Raw genomic sequence first — 16,233 nt, forward strand, 5'->3', positions numbered from 1 at the left:
GCTGCCGCGAATTCATTGGCTGCTTCCATGACCCCTGCCTTGACACAGAACCTTCAGCAGAAGGTCCTGCCTCCCCATTTGTTCTCCTAGTTTTACCAACTGAGCCAGATTGTGATTCACCATTAGATTCTAATTTAGGTTCCGATGTTTCTGGATGTACTCCACCATTAGGAATATCACTAGGTTTCTGATCCCGGTATACAACATGCCCTGGAACCCCGCCTCCTTGTTCAGCAGGTGGAGGACCTGCGCGCGATTCTCTAACCGTCCGCGTGACAATAGGTTGTGGGAAATTCTGTCTTCTAGGTGTTGTGGTCTTAATAGGACCAGCTTGCTTGACATCTTCTAGGTTGAGAAACACGGTCTGCCTGTTCCGCTTCTTTCCCAACATCGTCTCTTTCTGATGATCCATCTTTCTTTTCACAGTGGTATTTGCGCACTTGATTGCATGACTTGCTTCAACTCCTTTAGTTTCTCTCTGCCTCACCATTAAACCCTGTTCTTGCGGACTATCTATAGATGCACTATCTTTACCACTGCTTTCTGAAATATGACTGACGTTTCTGTTTTGAAGACCCAAGTTTGAGTTGATATCTAATCCTACTGTGCCATTATCCTTCTCTGTAACTTTAGAATAATCAGAACTACTATGTACATTCTCATTGGCAGGAACCTCCGACTCTGTCCATTCCCCTTCTTCTCTCTCAGGTGCTCCGGCATCATCTGGAACTATCGATGGTGCAACCTTTGCTTCCTCCGATGTGCCTGGCCTGGATGATGACAATGATTCCTTAAGAGAGTTCTCATCCATCTTTTGTTCAACTGAGACATCCGTGCGTTGAGCAGAGATAGGGCGGACAAAAGGCTGAAAACCAGAAACTGTTGATGCATGTGAGAATAGTCGGTTGTTTACATCAGAAACTGTTGATGCATGTGAGAACACTCGGCTGTTTACATTGTCTTGGTAGGACGATGGAGTTGCAAGCAAGCCAGAGGTATTGGGGTTTGCAGATGGGATAGCCGTCGTCTGTGGCTGATTGAAGTTAACATTATCATTCCCATCATCATCATCTGTAGGAAGTTCATTAAGATCAAAGAACAATTTTCCTTCTGAAGCCATCTCGTACGTATAGTCATAAACTAGTGTATAATTCCAAGCTAGTTGCAACTAGTAAGTTCTCAAGATGCCAGAATAACACAAAACCAAAAGACAGTATCCCCTCGTACGACACCAGCTTCTGCAGATAAAAAATCCAAAAGAAACCACAATCAAAATTGTTGCTAATAAGTCCGATACAGAAACCTAAAACAGCCAAACGAGAGTTACTTGATGTGTCGATCAAAATCACCTAGTGCATTACTCAACTCAGTGTGCACAACCCACACACCACGTATCAACGTGGCAAAGATTCTCACTTTCCCCTTTTAATACTAATTAAAGAAGACGGCTTTTTTACTCCAATTAACAGGTAATGCACGCAATTAGGAAATAAATAAAATCGCCGCAACCTAAAAAAAAAATTCTAAGGAAAAAAAAAGCCAATCACGCGCATGTACAAACAAAAACCCATGAATCAGCTATATCAAAGACGAGATCAAATGGAGATAAAATTAAAAAGCAAAGATCGAGATCGAGGAAACGAACCAGTGACGGTGTCGGTGGGGGACGGGGGGGGCAAAAACCTCTATTAAAAAAAATTGATCGGATTGNAAATGATCGGATTGCCCTAAGAAAATCCTAATCTCAATCACAAATCTCTCAATCCGGCGAGTAAAAAATAAAGGGCAAAACAGTTCAAAACGGAGGCTGAATAAAATCCGAAAGCAACGGCGAAGGAGACGGATCGAAGGAAGAAGATCTGGTCTGTTTGTTGTTCGTCGATTTCGAGAGGTGTTTAGGACGACGACGAGAGAGAAAGAATCTGGTGGTTGAGAGACGATGAGACTCTTCCTCTAATCAAATCGGATCAAGACCGTTGGATTAAGACCAAAGAGAACTGATCCGACGGTATAGGACAAGCCAAAAAGTTTTTTTTTTAAGTATTAAAAAAAGATGAGTTTTACAGTGTAGGAAGGAGGAGAAGGACCTTTGTTGTTTGGGTGTGTGTGTGTGTGTGTTGTACTTTGCAATTGCATAAACTCAATCTTATTTATAGGCGAGAGATAGAGAGAGAGAAGAGAGGCCAAGTTTGGTTCGCTTCTATTATTGCGTCAAAAACTAGGTTTTTTATTTTTTTATTTTTATTTTTTAATTTATTACTACTACTATATTTTATGGTTTTGTGATATCTATAAATAACTGGTCAATTATTTTAGATTTTGGATACTCTATTACTGTCTAAGGACCCCTTCTGTCCATAATGCTTGTAATTGGGATAAAGAATAAAAAGCTTTGTTTCCATTATTATTATATATCACTATATTTAATTCGTTTGATTTCCTCATATGTAGTAATTACAATTGCGTTGTTATTTTATTGATTTTGTGTAGAATAATAGATTAGTAGTAGTATTATTTTTGTCATGTAACATTATGTCATATTGATGGTTTAAAAAAAAAAATCAAATGTCGTGTGTAAATTATTGTGGTTTTTGTTAATAAGTAATGAAAAATGGGGTTGTTGAAGCTGTATAATGGACAGTAGAAATAATTGAATTTACCTGATAGACTATGGAGCTTATTGGGTGATAGAATTTAGTAAGGAGGTTGTAGGGATTTTAGCTTTCTTTTAAAGTTAATCACATTTACTTTTTTAAAGCTTTAAAATAATATAATGTGATAAGATAAATGATGATATAACCATATATCATAAGAAAAATATGGTAACAATAACGATAGTATTGGTGGTAAATAAACAATTTTTTAAAGCTAGAAATCTTACAGTAATAAACATAAAAAGGTAAAATTTTAAATTACTTTACACTTTCCAAATTGAATACATGCTTAGCGCTTTTTTTACCGCACCTAGTGACTAGTGATTGGTTAATGGTATTGAAAAAGTTTATTTTTTCTAAAACAAATGGAGAAGCTTAAACAATTATATATTTTTAAAATAAATATTTTAATAAAATTGAGAAAGATTCATTTCCTAAATGAGGGGGTTCATGAATCATGATGACACCAATGACCAATGCAAATGGAAACAAAATAATATTGGTAGCTTTTTTTCAAAAAAAAAAAAAAAAAGAGGAAACAAATAAGATTTCTTTCTTATTGTATTTTAAATGCTCTATTTACAGTTTGTAAATTACACAATTAATTTTCAATAGAGAGCCACGTTGGTAAAAGTTTTGGGTGAAATTTATGCAACACTCTTATCTCAATATTGCATATTAAAATACTGTCAATATTTTTATTTAATATTAAAAAAAGCAATATTGCATAATAAAATATATTGTCAATATTTATACTTACAGCAAATTAGCTAGTTTAAGAAAAAGTCAAGAAAATAAAAAAGGAAATTAAACTTTTTATACATTTTAAAATATACTTTTACATTTAAGTTGATATCCTTCCGTTTTAGTTGCATATTATATAGAACTTTAAGAGTCAGATTAAGGGCTAATTACGACTTTTCAGATACGGCCTAAAAAACAGGCGTTTTGCACAAGTTATTTTTGGGCAGTTTTTATAATTTATCAAAAGTAAATGGTCTCAAAAGTAATTATGCAAAAGATAATGAGACCCCTTTATTTGACTTGGGACGCTTTAGTCCTCTGTCTCTGTCTCTCTCGCGACTCGCGCTTGCTCTCTGACTGTGCCAAGTCCTCCTCTGTTGCAGTCTCCGATAATGGCGGGTTTTAAGCTGCTTTTGTTTCTTTCTCTTGTAACCCTCGAGATCGCTTGTTTCTCTTCTTCATTCACTGTAAATGCTGAAGCTTCTTCTTCATCTGGTTGTGATGAACTCAAATCCACCGTCTCTTCTCTTCGTAAGTCTCATTTCACTTTTACCCTTTTTCTCGATTTTGGTGACGATTTATGCAAATTTTATAGCTTTTAGTGTGTCTATGTAAAGGTTTAGTCTTTTGTTTTGTTTCTGAAGAACTGTAGGGAAATGTGAAAAAGAGGTTTCTTTTTGATTTGTTGCATTTCTTAGGAAAATTCTGGAGATTTTGAGTAACGTTTCATTGGATTTTTCATATGAGGTTTATGTTAGAGTGACGTTTCACATTTCCAGCTTCAGTTCTGTTTCTCTGGAGATTAACTTGTAACGTTTGTTTTCATTCCAAAGTTAATGGCTTTTTTACAAATTCTTCAGCTGCATTTTGAATCTGGTTGCTAAATGTTGAGATGCTTTTTGTGTGTTTCCTTGTGTGTTGGTTAAAGAGTCAATCATAACTGAGAAAAACCAAAAATTGGTTAGCAAGGACGAGAAGATCCGAGGTCTGGAGTTATACATCCGGGAGAAATCTTACTTGTTTGAGAGTGAGACTGATTTTTCTTCTCAAGTGAGATTTTCATTCTTCTTCTGAGTTTGATTCATTTGGCCTATAACAAGATGTGGAGGAAAGTTATTTACTTTTGTTGGTTGTAATATGTTTTGTTTAGTCTGAGGATGCGGTGAAGCATGCGAGTAAAGCAGAAGAAAAGGTTTATGAGCTTCAGAAGCAGGTTGGTTTTGTAACTTGAGTTTTGTGTGTTTCCTTTTGTTCATTACTTTTATTCAATCCTTTTATAAAACTTGTGCTTTGTCAGGTATATGCACTAAAACGGGAAGTGGAAATGCAACGCAAGAGAAGGCTGGAAGTGGAAGCTGAGAAAGTTTCACAACCTAGATCAAAGCTTGAAAATGTAAGAGATATGGTGACTCTAGGATTTGATCTACATATTACAAGAGCTTAATCTTCCTTTTGTTTCCTGTGGTCAGATGGATGGCAAGTGGTTCTTGTCTAGGCTTGGTCTCAATCCGAATATAACTCAGGTTAATCTAAAAGAAGCGCATAACATCGCACAATCTTAGTTTGCTTAACTCTTCTATAAAGGCCTCTGTTACATGGTTGCAGGCATATCTATTGACCCTATGGCATCAACATCTTAGCCCAACTCTTCACATCACTCTTCAAAAGGTTTGTGTTCAACTCAAAATTAACCTTTGAAAGTCTTTTAAACTTCCCTGTATAGACAAGTCCTTTTTGTTTCTTCAGGTGTCGCAGATAATTGACCAAGTCCAAAAATGGTCAGAGTCTCACATTGAAACCCTCAATTCAGTGAGTATAGTTCTCATTGCACGCTTATATTCTTCTCATTTACTTGATACTGGCATCTTAGAATTCTTCCCCTTGATTTTTCAGAAATGGATCCCAAGCATCAAAGATGCATGTGTGACATTTACTATATATCTCGAACCAAAAGTTCAGTATTTAACCGATAAGTCCATCGAGGTGTTATGTACTTCTAAGCAGGCTTTGACACCACATCTCATCCAAGGATTTGACGCGTCATACTACTATCTTGAGGTTAATATATCTCCATATACTTTTATTCGATTAGTCATAAAACGTTCTGAGCATTGTGTCTTGTTTATCTTAGGTAATCAGAACACATACACACCCATACACTACCAGGATTATGACCATAACGAAACCACACTTGGAGAGAGTACAACTTGCCTTAGAGCCATATACAGAAAACGTAAGACATGGCTTTAAGAAGTTGGTTAACTCGACAAAAATCTACCATCGACAGGTATATTCGTCATACTGCGTTATAGTTTTGTTGAATATAAAACTAAAGTAACAGTTTGATAAGCTTCTCTCTGTTGAAACCAAGGCTCAAGAAATGCTGAAGAACAATGAGGTCACGAAACCGGTTGCTACCATGGACTTAGCTTGGGTTGGGGTATGTATTTCCAACAATTTTCGGTCATTCAATCAATCTATAGAGTCTACAAATCATAACTAAGTCGCTTGTTATTTTGATTGCAACAGGCCACAGCTTTAATTGGCTTCCCTCTTATATTCATTATCAAATTGCTTTCTGCAGTCTCCAAGTAAGCTTTGAACATCTTTCAACAATAGTCTTTAACTTCAATCAGTCTGTTGCAAGAGAAAGTAACTGTACGAAACTGAATATTTTGTATGCGGGTCAAACAGTCCCAAGGGAAAGAAGAGATACAGCCATAGAAAAGAACCAGTCGTCGGATACCGCAGAGCCAAACGCCGTCATCCTCACCAATGAAACAATAGAAGTATAACTTTAGGAGATCAAAAAGGTTTCTAGTGGCTTTACTTTTAGATATGCATCATTGGTTTTGGTTCCTGTTAAGACGGTTACTCAAGTGAAGGAAATCTCTTTTGCAGGTGGTTTGTATATACACCTTTCTGGTTTCTCAGACTCGTAACAGTTTATTAGTTTAGGCTGAAGAAATTGAGCAGAGCGGTTCTACACAAAACTATGTCTCTTCTTCACTCTCTGTAGTTAGAAGAAATCTTGGAACAAATATTTTCAGTTTTCGTAGTTTAATTTTTGGTTTGGCATGTTAATGTAGCCAGGCCCAGCCCAACTAGATTGGTACGAGTCGGAACTGAAAAAAGCCTTTTAGTATTTTTTTTTAGAGTAAAAATATATTTCTCATCTCTTTTATATACTAAAAATTTATAACGTAAATAAAAAACCATATTTAAAATTAAAAAAAAAAAAAAATGTGTGAAGACAAAAAGAAAGAAAAGGACAAGAGAGAGTCAATGTCTATAACGACTGTTTGTGTCTGATCCCAATTTCATGTCTTTATATGTCTCCTCCTTAAAAGGTCGCTTTACATTTACGCTCTTTCTTATTTTTAGCTTTCATTTCTCTTTTTAGCTTTTTTATTTATCATCTATTTTTATTTGATATGAACTCTTATTAATTTGGGGAAAAAGATTTGTCATAGTTTATGTTTTCTAATCTCTTGTTCAAAACTTTATATAAAAAAAAAACCCTAATCTTTGAGTGGAAATAAATAACCTCTGTAGTAGATTGAGCCCACAAGCCCAAGTTTTCCTAAAGTTAACGTAGTAAGTTTAGAAGTCCAAAACTCAATTACATTACCCACGAGGGAGTCACATAGATAACAATTACATTACTAAGATAACAATTAAGGTGTAACGGTGGAAAGGGACTAAGGAGAGTATTACATTTACATGCAAATATGATACCCAAATCGGAAGGAATAAGAGGACAATCAGATCAGATCAGATCCGGTGGTTTAGATTCAAGTGCCAAATCTGCCCTTGTGACATGCAAATATTACTGGATTCACATAAATGGAGACACACGTATTAACTATTGACAAGGAGAGTCTGTGGTGTTGACAAAACAACATACTTATACAACACAGACAGACACACTTCAAACTTAACCATGGTTAGTCGCACGTGCTATGTCCTCCGGTCAAATATGTACTCTTTACATTATCATGAATTATTACGATTATCTTCTTATCATCATTCCCATTCATATAACCTATAATTCTTCTAGAAATTAGTTTGGTAACAAATACTAACAGTAAAAAGCTTCACTACACCGTCTTCTTCACCAGCCTTCTAAGTTCTCACATAGAAAAATCACTAAATCAGTATTACTTGAAGATATGTATATATATGATCGATTCGGTATACAAACATTGCAAGAAGAAAAGCTGACAAAGAAACGTTGATAGAAAAGTGTAACCAAATCACTGTTAAAATATGTTTCGGCGTTGAATTCGCATGAATTTATTACGATATTTCATAACTGCGACAACAACTACATATATAACTGGTTTATATTCGTGAATATAATTGGATATTGAATTTTTGATTTACGTATGGCCTAGATCAAACTCTTCGTATTAAAGGGAAAGCTAACTCTTACGACAAAACAATACATGACACATGCGGAAATTTATTGAGCCTTCCTATGATCGTAGTATTGACATACATACATGTACACACATGTATATATCGAGTATCTATATTTATTGGATATATGGAGTACAATTATAACATCATTGGATGATTTTTCTTTTCGTTAATTTATATAAAGTGCACTTAGTTGATTCTTTGCAAGTCCAATATAAAATATTAAAGTTCGATATTTTACCATATGTGCTAATTGCTAAAGACAAAATGTCACATAAGAGTACTTTTGTCCGACCACATAAACAAAATATTAGTTGGTGAATTATCTCATTTAACATATTAACTCTCTATAATCCCCTATGGTTTAAGATCTGATAAATTTGTCATTCTCTTATGTGTAAACGATGAGAAGATGGAGAACGGAATGTTGAAGAAGAAGGAAAATGAAAGCAAACAATATAAACTAATTAATAATATTATGTGCAATCTAAAACCATAGGTTATACAAATATTTTCGTCCAACTTATACAATGTTTGTTTTTAAGATATTATTCAGGTTAAAACATATTTCTTCTGTATTATAAATAATAATTTTTTAGTAGTTTTTTTGTACACTTTTATTCAATAATGTTAAAAATTGTAAATTTCAAGAATTATTAAATAAAAATTTAAAATTTTGATGAAATACTATTGATTAATAATTATAAAATATGTTATTATAGATAAATAATACATTTATTGCTAAACATTAAATATTTTTTTAATTCACGCTAAAAATCTTAAAACATTATTTATTATGATACCAAGAGAGTATTAGATGTCCAATTTTCTCTATCATTTTTAGATTAATGTGCCAATTGACTTGGGTAATCAATGATTTATATGAAGACAGTAGTATTAATTAATAAAAAATGGTAAGCAACCGCAAATTGCTTACATTGGTTATCAACAAAAATATCGTGTTTGGTAAACAATAAGTTAAAAGAAAATGAAAAAAAATGCAAATGATATTGGGATTACCACAAACTGTCAAAAAATTTAGTTTAATGAAAGAAACAATTAATGGCTGAGTCAAAAAAAAGATTAACGAGCTTTTCTCTTTTAACAGTGAATACTTAATTAATTAGATGCTTCTAATCAGATTTCTAGGAGATATGTCGGAAGCACCGACGACACGTGCGGATCCGTGCGCGATGCAAAACTCTTTAACTCGTATGTCGATTTTTCCTTTTTTTTTTAAATATAAAAATAAATAAAACATTACAGTATTTAATATTATAGTATTATTTTTTTTCACAGTCCGTATTGTCGATTTTTATGCCCGGAATCAAGGGTTTGACTTACCAAATTGTTACCTTTTTTTGGGCTTCAATTTTTTAAAAAATAAACTTGGCTAGAGAAGAAGAAAAATAATAATAATAAAAAAGACATGTGAAAGAGTTAATGTAAGTTTGAGGAAAAAAAAGATAACTTTTATTTTTTTAGTTTGGCAGAAGGAAGAGAACAAAGCTGTTTCCTTCATATATACGAACCCCTTTTTTCCATTTTTCTTTGTGCAAAAAGTGAAAGAAAAAAAGAAAGAAAGAAAAAAAAAAGAAGGAACTTCCTTATCCGATTCTGAAGCAGAAAAATTAGCTGCGGAATCTTTCTTTCAGATTCTCACCGAAACCAAACCAAAGATTGGTTTTTTCTTCCTATTCTGAATCTTCGCTTAGTTTGTTTCAGATCTGCCACTGTTTCAGGTTTCCCTTTTACTTCCATAATCTTTGTTTTTTTTGTTTCTTTTTTTCCATTAAATTTTGTCTCTTTTAATCTTTCTCTGTTTTGATCAATTTCATCATCTTCGTTTTGTTTCAATCGGTTCCGTGTTAATTTTGATTTGCTGTTCTTAGCTTATACTGTTCTGTTGTTGTTCTTTTATGTTGTTAGTTAAAGAAGACCGATCTGTAATCTTTGTTTTGTCTGCTTCTCACAATATAATCGTTGAGCTTTTATAAATAATTGTTCTTTTTGCTAAATAATAGTTGTATTGAGTTTTATAAATTTTGTGTAATTCATTCTAGCTCACTGATATTTTTGAGTTTTTCTCGGAAGATTTGATATTTGAATTCTTCTTTTCTATCTGAAACGAACCTTTCTGTCGGTTTTTTCTAGAAACTCTTTTTTTTCCCGGGAAAATCTCGTTTGTTAGCTAGAGTTGACTGATACAAACGACTTAAAAGATATAAGTTGCTATAAAAATGCATTTTTGAACTCTATATTGTTTTTCTCTTGTGTTGTTTTTTGTTTAATTACACTTTCTTCTCTGTTGAAAAAAAAACACCAAAAGCTAAATACATACAACTCTTTATTTATTCATGTTTTTGCAGCGAGATAGGGTCACAACAAATATGATAAATGTTATGAATCCAATGAAAAGTGGATCAGAGAAAGGTTTAGATCCTCAACTATGGCATGCATGTGCTGGTGGTATGGTTCGTATGCCTCCTATGAACTCTAAAGTCTTTTACTTCCCTCAAGGTCACGCTGAAAACGCTTACGACTGTGTCGATTTCGGTAACCTCCCCATTCATCCCATGGTTTTGTGTCGTGTTTTGGCTATCAAGTATATGGCTGACCCTGAATCCGACGAGGTTTTCGCCAAACTTAGGCTGATTCCTTTGAAAGAAGATGAGTACGTTGATCATCATGAGTATGCAGATGGCGAAGACAGTAACGGTTTCGAGAGTAATAGTGAGAAAACGCCTTCTTTTGCCAAGACTCTTACTCAGTCTGATGCTAACAACGGTGGTGGTTTCTCCGTTCCTCGTTATTGCGCTGAGACGATCTTCCCTAGGTTGGATTATAACGCCGAGCCACCGGTTCAGACCATTCTTGCCAAAGACGTTCATGGGGATGTTTGGAAGTTTAGGCATATTTATAGAGGGACGCCACGTAGGCATCTCCTCACGACCGGATGGAGTAATTTCGTGAACCAGAAGAAGCTTGTGGCTGGAGATTCGATTGTCTTCATGAGAGCTGAGAATGGAGATCTTTGTGTAGGTATTAGGAGAGCTAAGAGAGGAGGGATCGGTAACGGACCTGAGTACTCAGCGGGTTGGAATCCCATTGGTGGGAGTTGTGGCTACTCTTCTCTTTTAAGGGAAGATGAAAGCAATAGTTTGAGGAGAAGTAACTGTTCTCTTGCGGATAGAAAAGGGAAAGTGACTGCTGAATCCGTTATAGAAGCAGCTACGCTCGCTATTCGTGGAAGACCGTTTGAGGTTGTGTACTATCCTAGGGCTAGCACGTCGGAGTTTTGTGTCAAGGCGTTGGATGCTAGAGCTGCTATGCGGATTCCTTGGTGCTCAGGTATGAGGTTTAAAATGGCTTTTGAGACTGAAGATTCTTCTCGGATTAGCTGGTTTATGGGGACTGTTTCTGCTGTTAACGTCTCTGACCCTATCCGTTGGCCTAACTCTTCTTGGCGGCTTCTACAAGTAAGCTTGTTCTTTGTTTGTAGTCTCTTTCTAGTTAGATGATAAGCGTTAGTTACTCATGGTTGGGTTTTGTGTGTTTTAGGTAGCGTGGGATGAGCCAGATTTACTCCAAAACGTGAAGCGGGTTAACCCGTGGTTAGTGGAATTGGTATCCAACGTTCACCCGATCCCGCTTACCTCGTTTTCACCACCGAGGAAAAAGATGCGGTTACCTCAGCATCCGGATTACAACAATCTGATCAACTCAATCCCAATACCTTCATTCCCAAGCAACCCCCTCATTAGATCAAGCCCGTTAAGCTCTGTTCTGGACAATGTTCCCGTGGGTTTACAGGGAGCCAGGCATAATGCTCATCAGTACTACGGGTTATCATCTTCGGATCTCCACCATTACTACTTGAATAGACAACCACCTCCTCCTCCTCCTCCATCATCTCTCCCTCTTTCTCCTTCTCTAGGGTTGCGAAACATGGATACCAAAAACGAGAAAGGCTTTTGCTTCTTGACGATGGGAACAACACCATGCAACGATACCGAATCTAAAAAGTCGTCCCACATTGTATTGTTCGGAAAGCTCATACTACCCGAGGAACAGCTATCAGAAAAAGGATCGACGGATACCGCAAACTTAGAGAAAACGCAGATTTCATCAGGCGGATCGAACCAGAACAACGGTATTGCGGGAAGGGACTTGTCTTCGTCAGACGAAGGATCACCTTGCTCCAAGAAAGTTCAAGATGCATCGGGTATGGAAACAGGACATTGTAAAGTGTTTATGGAGTCAGACGATGTAGGTCGAACCTTGGACCTATCGGTTCTTGGTTCGTATGAAGAATTGAGCAGGAAACTCTCTGATATGTTTGGGATACAAAAGTCTGAGATGTTGAGCTCTGTTCTCTATAGGGATGCATCAGGAGCCATCAAATACGCAGGAAACGAGCCTTTCAGGTAACATTTTTACTAAAGAGAAGATTTGTCATATTACTGGATGATGAAGCAAAACAATTAATAAATGTTTTTATAACTCTTGCAGTGAGTTCTTGAAGACAGCTCGGAGATTGACGATTCTAACGGAACAAGGAAGCGAGAGCGTTGTAATATAATTTGGCAGAGGTGTTTTTCGTTGGAGAGCTCGCAAGTTAAAAAAGTCAAAGCTTGAATCTTTAAGCTCTTTTTTTATTTATTTATTTTGGTTCCACTTTTTGGATTCTGTAATTTTCAAAATGCAATTCACAATCTATTTGCAAATAAAATAGATTCTTCTTCTCATGAAAAGCCTCTTTAATCAAATATTGTTTATACTTTGTACATACATATAGGTCTTTTATATATATAATTGAGCTCACCCAATCAATTATTACGCATAACCTTAACAATTTGTAATACATCATGAATAGGCTACACAAAGTCACAATATTGAGCGTTTTCTTGGGTTCATTTAAGTTGTTGAGAGGTATGAAAAGTAATAAAAATCTGCAAGACAATTAGTTAGGGTGATGCGAGGGTCATGTCTCTAGGCACATGCACAACAAACAACGGTCGGATCCTATGTTTGACAAAACACAAAGTCCTCAACACCTAAGTTAAGTTGGATCTCCCACTTTTCATTTATAATAACTCAAAAAATTATATATTATATATTTCTATTTCTTCCAATAATGTATACAAAGCGAAAATTCCATATCAGCTTCAGCCTCCTAACTAAAAGTATTTTGGAAAGTACAATTGTATATTCGCTTCTTGGCCCTCAAAGTCAAATGTTGTTCTAAACTCACTTTTTTCTCTTCTTATTTAATGTAAAAGACACAAAAGTTCTAGCACTTTTTACTTTTTAGTCTTTAAATCCTATATAGCCATACTCACTTTTCCTGCATGCCCTGCTCTAAACTAGTGTACTAGTGTCCTTTAAAAAGGAAGTGTCATTAGAATACAAATTAATCAAGTAAGATTCGATCTAAATTCGGAATTCTCTAGGATTCAAGTTCTAATTATGTGTAAATAATTTTTTTTCAGATTAGTCACCCGTCTACTGTTCGATCTAGTCTAACGCCTTAGCGATCTAAGCATAAAGCATGGATACAAAAATAATTAAGACTGTTAGTTGAGAGTGATGGACAATTGGACATCATGGACTGTGTAAAACAACACACGAAAAGGAGATATTTTAATTGAATCCAGTCACATGTCATGATTAGAGTTAATATAAATGGAACCAAAACTTAATTTTAGTGGCTTAAGAGATAGTATGAACATTGTATATAAAAATAGATATAAACATTAATTGCATATCTGAATAATATCAAAATTTTAGGGGTTTTACATTTAATCAAAAGTGATTGTGACAACTCTCTACGTCCGAAGTTGACTCTTGAACCACACATGTTCACAATTCACAATCCCAACAAGATCATGAGAGAAAACAAACAGCAAAACGAGAGATACATGGGGAAGTTCTTGATTTTGATTAATCATTAAACTAATCAAAGAAGTCAAGTTAATCAACTGGTGATCATAATATCATAAGTTAAATTATTAGGAAAAAATAATGTCGAGAAAAAGCAGATACTTAGGGTTTTGAAACAAACCTTCTTCGTTAACCATGGTTGAGTTAAAGACGATTATCGATAGAGACAAGTGTGACAAAAGTCAAAGAGGAGACAGAGTAGCGAACGTTGTGGCACTTTGAAATACCACTTTTTTTACGTAAACAAAGAAATAATTTTTAAAAAAGAATAGATTATAAAAAAAAAAAAAAAAAAAAAAAAAAAAAAAAAAAAAAAGAGGACAAGAGAATTAAAAAGAGGCACGAGGTAGACAAAGATTCGTGAGGCAAGGAAATGCCAACTCGAAGGCCTTTCTTTACGTGAAGAAACATCAATGCATGTGTCCTCTTCATTCACAATAAAACTAAATCTGCCTTTGTCTTCTCTTTCACGTTCTTCCTCCACGTGTCCATTCTTACGATTTTTCTTTTTTATACCCTTAACCTAAAATATAAAAATATAATACTAATCTCGAGATTTACAACCACCGCCTGAATAAATTTCATAGAGCTAACATTAAGCAACGATTGAAAAATATTTTGTGTTCTTGAGTAAAAAACATGACATCAGATTCGATCGGTGAGTGATTAGAAAAAACTATTGAGAACAAGTGTGTTGATAGAGTACTCTGGAGATCTTATATATATGGGCCTATTTATAATTTGGAGTTTACTACCTAAATTCAAATTGGGTTTAATACGAATCTGATCGAGTAGAATTAGCCCATCACGACATATTATGTCTAACCCTTACGAGTACGACTAATATCGCTTGTCTTTTAAAATGATATCCAAAAACCAATCAAATTCACAACTTTTGAAGTCGACGTATGCTTTAGCTATACAGTTTGAAGCTAACCCGAGGTCCAATAATAAAATGGACTTCCAACTTTTGGATTATACATGTTGTAATCAAGGGAGTTTGCAAGACGCCAAAATAATTGTAACACGGCAGTTCACAACATCTTTTTAGGCTGGAAACCAATTTTTAAAGGTATTGTGAGTTAAATGAAGATGTATTGGATGGTTGAAGTAGTGTCTGTGTGATTCAAGATGTGATACATGATTGTTGTTGTTTTATGTGTGTGAGAAGTTTCTAAAAGGTTTGAGAAGGCAATATTGAAGAATGGTTTGAGGATGAATCGAAGAGGAAAACTACTATTTATTGGGTTGATTAAATTGGAGTTTTTACAAGGCAAAGGAAAATAGCAAAAAGGAAAAAGTCTTTTTCTTATGGAATTTGGAAATCTTCTCCTATGGTGATTAGGAAGTCTTTGATGGGTATATAAGGAGGTGTTGGGCACGTCCTAGAGAGGTAAGAGAGCTGAAGCATAAAGGTTAGAACCCTAGAGAGCTTTCTGTTGGTGTGTGGCTTAGTTTCGCGGTTTGGTGCTTGTGTTGTTCAAGCTTCTTTGTTCGTCGGTGTGACGTGTGTGTGAAGGTTGCTCAAGAGAGTTGAAGATTGAAGTCTAGGCTCAGGGGGAGTTTAGCCCAAGGTTAGGTTATCTTGGTTTGAATCTAGGCTCGGTGTGAGTTTAGTTAAGGGTAGAGATTTATGCTTAAGATTTCATGTTATAGAACGGAGCGGTGAATCAAGAGGGTTGTGCTTGATTTACGCGTTTGCGAATAGGTTGTATTTGCTTTCTTGTTCTAGTGGAATCGAAATCTGGACGTGGTCCCGGGAAGTAGGAAAAACCGAACCTCGTTAACAAAGTTCTTGTGTTCTTTACTTTCTGCACTTTATTATTGCCTCATCCGCATTTACAAGTGGTATCAGAGCGGGTTCTCGATAGAGATTCAGTCTTGTTTCGGGTAGATCAAGGGTGAGGGTAGTTCAGGAAGTAAGGAAGAGCTTTGAATCAGTTGTGATGACTTCATACAGAGAAGGCACGTCTATGACAAGACCACCGTTGCTTGATTCATCTAATTATGGATATTGGAAGGTTCGTATGCAAGCGTTTATTAGTAACCTTGATGAGGATTGTTGGAATTCGATTGAGCTTGGTTGGGAGCCCCCTAAATTCGTGGATGATAAAGGAGTTGAGTGTCTTAAGCCAAGAGATAAGTGGACTGCTGCAGAGAAAAAGCTATCAAGTTGCAATTCGACAGCCAAGACAGCGATTTACAATGCTATTGATTCAAGCCACTTCAAGTTAATCTCTCAATGTGTATCAGCTCAGAAAGCGTGGAAGTCATTGGAGAATATGTTTGAGGGTACTTCAAGTGTCAAGAGAACTAAGTTGGATATGTTGGCTTCACAATTTGAGAATCTAAGGATGGAAGAAAAAGAAACTGTGGCTGAGTTCAGTGCTAAGTTATGTGATATATCTAATGAGGCTTTTGCTCTTGGAAAGCAGTACAAAGACAAAAAGCTTGTGAAGAAGCTGAAGCG

The 16,233-nt window shown here is 35.5% G+C and overlaps 2 protein-coding genes and 1 pseudogene across 2 annotated transcripts; 2 read left to right on the forward strand and 1 right to left on the reverse strand.

The window, feature by feature from the left end:
* LOC104721849 overlaps positions 1-1,676 on the reverse strand; it is a 7,202-nt pseudogene extending 5,526 nt beyond the window's left edge.
* LOC104721850 (golgin subfamily A member 4-like) lies at positions 3,737-6,545 on the forward strand. The gene is made up of 13 exons (XM_010439918.1): positions 3,737-3,929; positions 4,327-4,448; positions 4,549-4,611; positions 4,696-4,791; positions 4,868-4,921; positions 5,004-5,066; positions 5,145-5,207; positions 5,292-5,456; positions 5,530-5,685; positions 5,770-5,838; positions 5,928-5,989; positions 6,093-6,211; positions 6,300-6,545. Exons 1-12 carry the CDS (start codon positions 3,791-3,793, stop codon positions 6,175-6,177), a joined length of 1,137 nt encoding a protein of 378 aa, XP_010438220.1. The 5' UTR covers positions 3,737-3,790; the 3' UTR covers positions 6,178-6,211; positions 6,300-6,545.
* On the forward strand, positions 9,353-12,611 carry LOC104721852 (auxin response factor 16). The gene is made up of 4 exons (XM_010439919.2): positions 9,353-9,562; positions 10,190-11,299; positions 11,382-12,247; positions 12,333-12,611. The coding sequence occupies exons 2-4, from the start codon at positions 10,211-10,213 to the stop codon at positions 12,400-12,402; spliced, it is 2,025 nt and encodes a 674-aa protein (XP_010438221.1). The 5' UTR covers positions 9,353-9,562; positions 10,190-10,210; the 3' UTR covers positions 12,403-12,611.

The sequence above is a fragment of the Camelina sativa genome, chromosome 11 (assembly GCF_000633955.1).
Source record: "Camelina sativa cultivar DH55 chromosome 11, Cs, whole genome shotgun sequence".
Taxonomy (NCBI): Eukaryota; Viridiplantae; Streptophyta; class Magnoliopsida; order Brassicales; family Brassicaceae; genus Camelina; species Camelina sativa.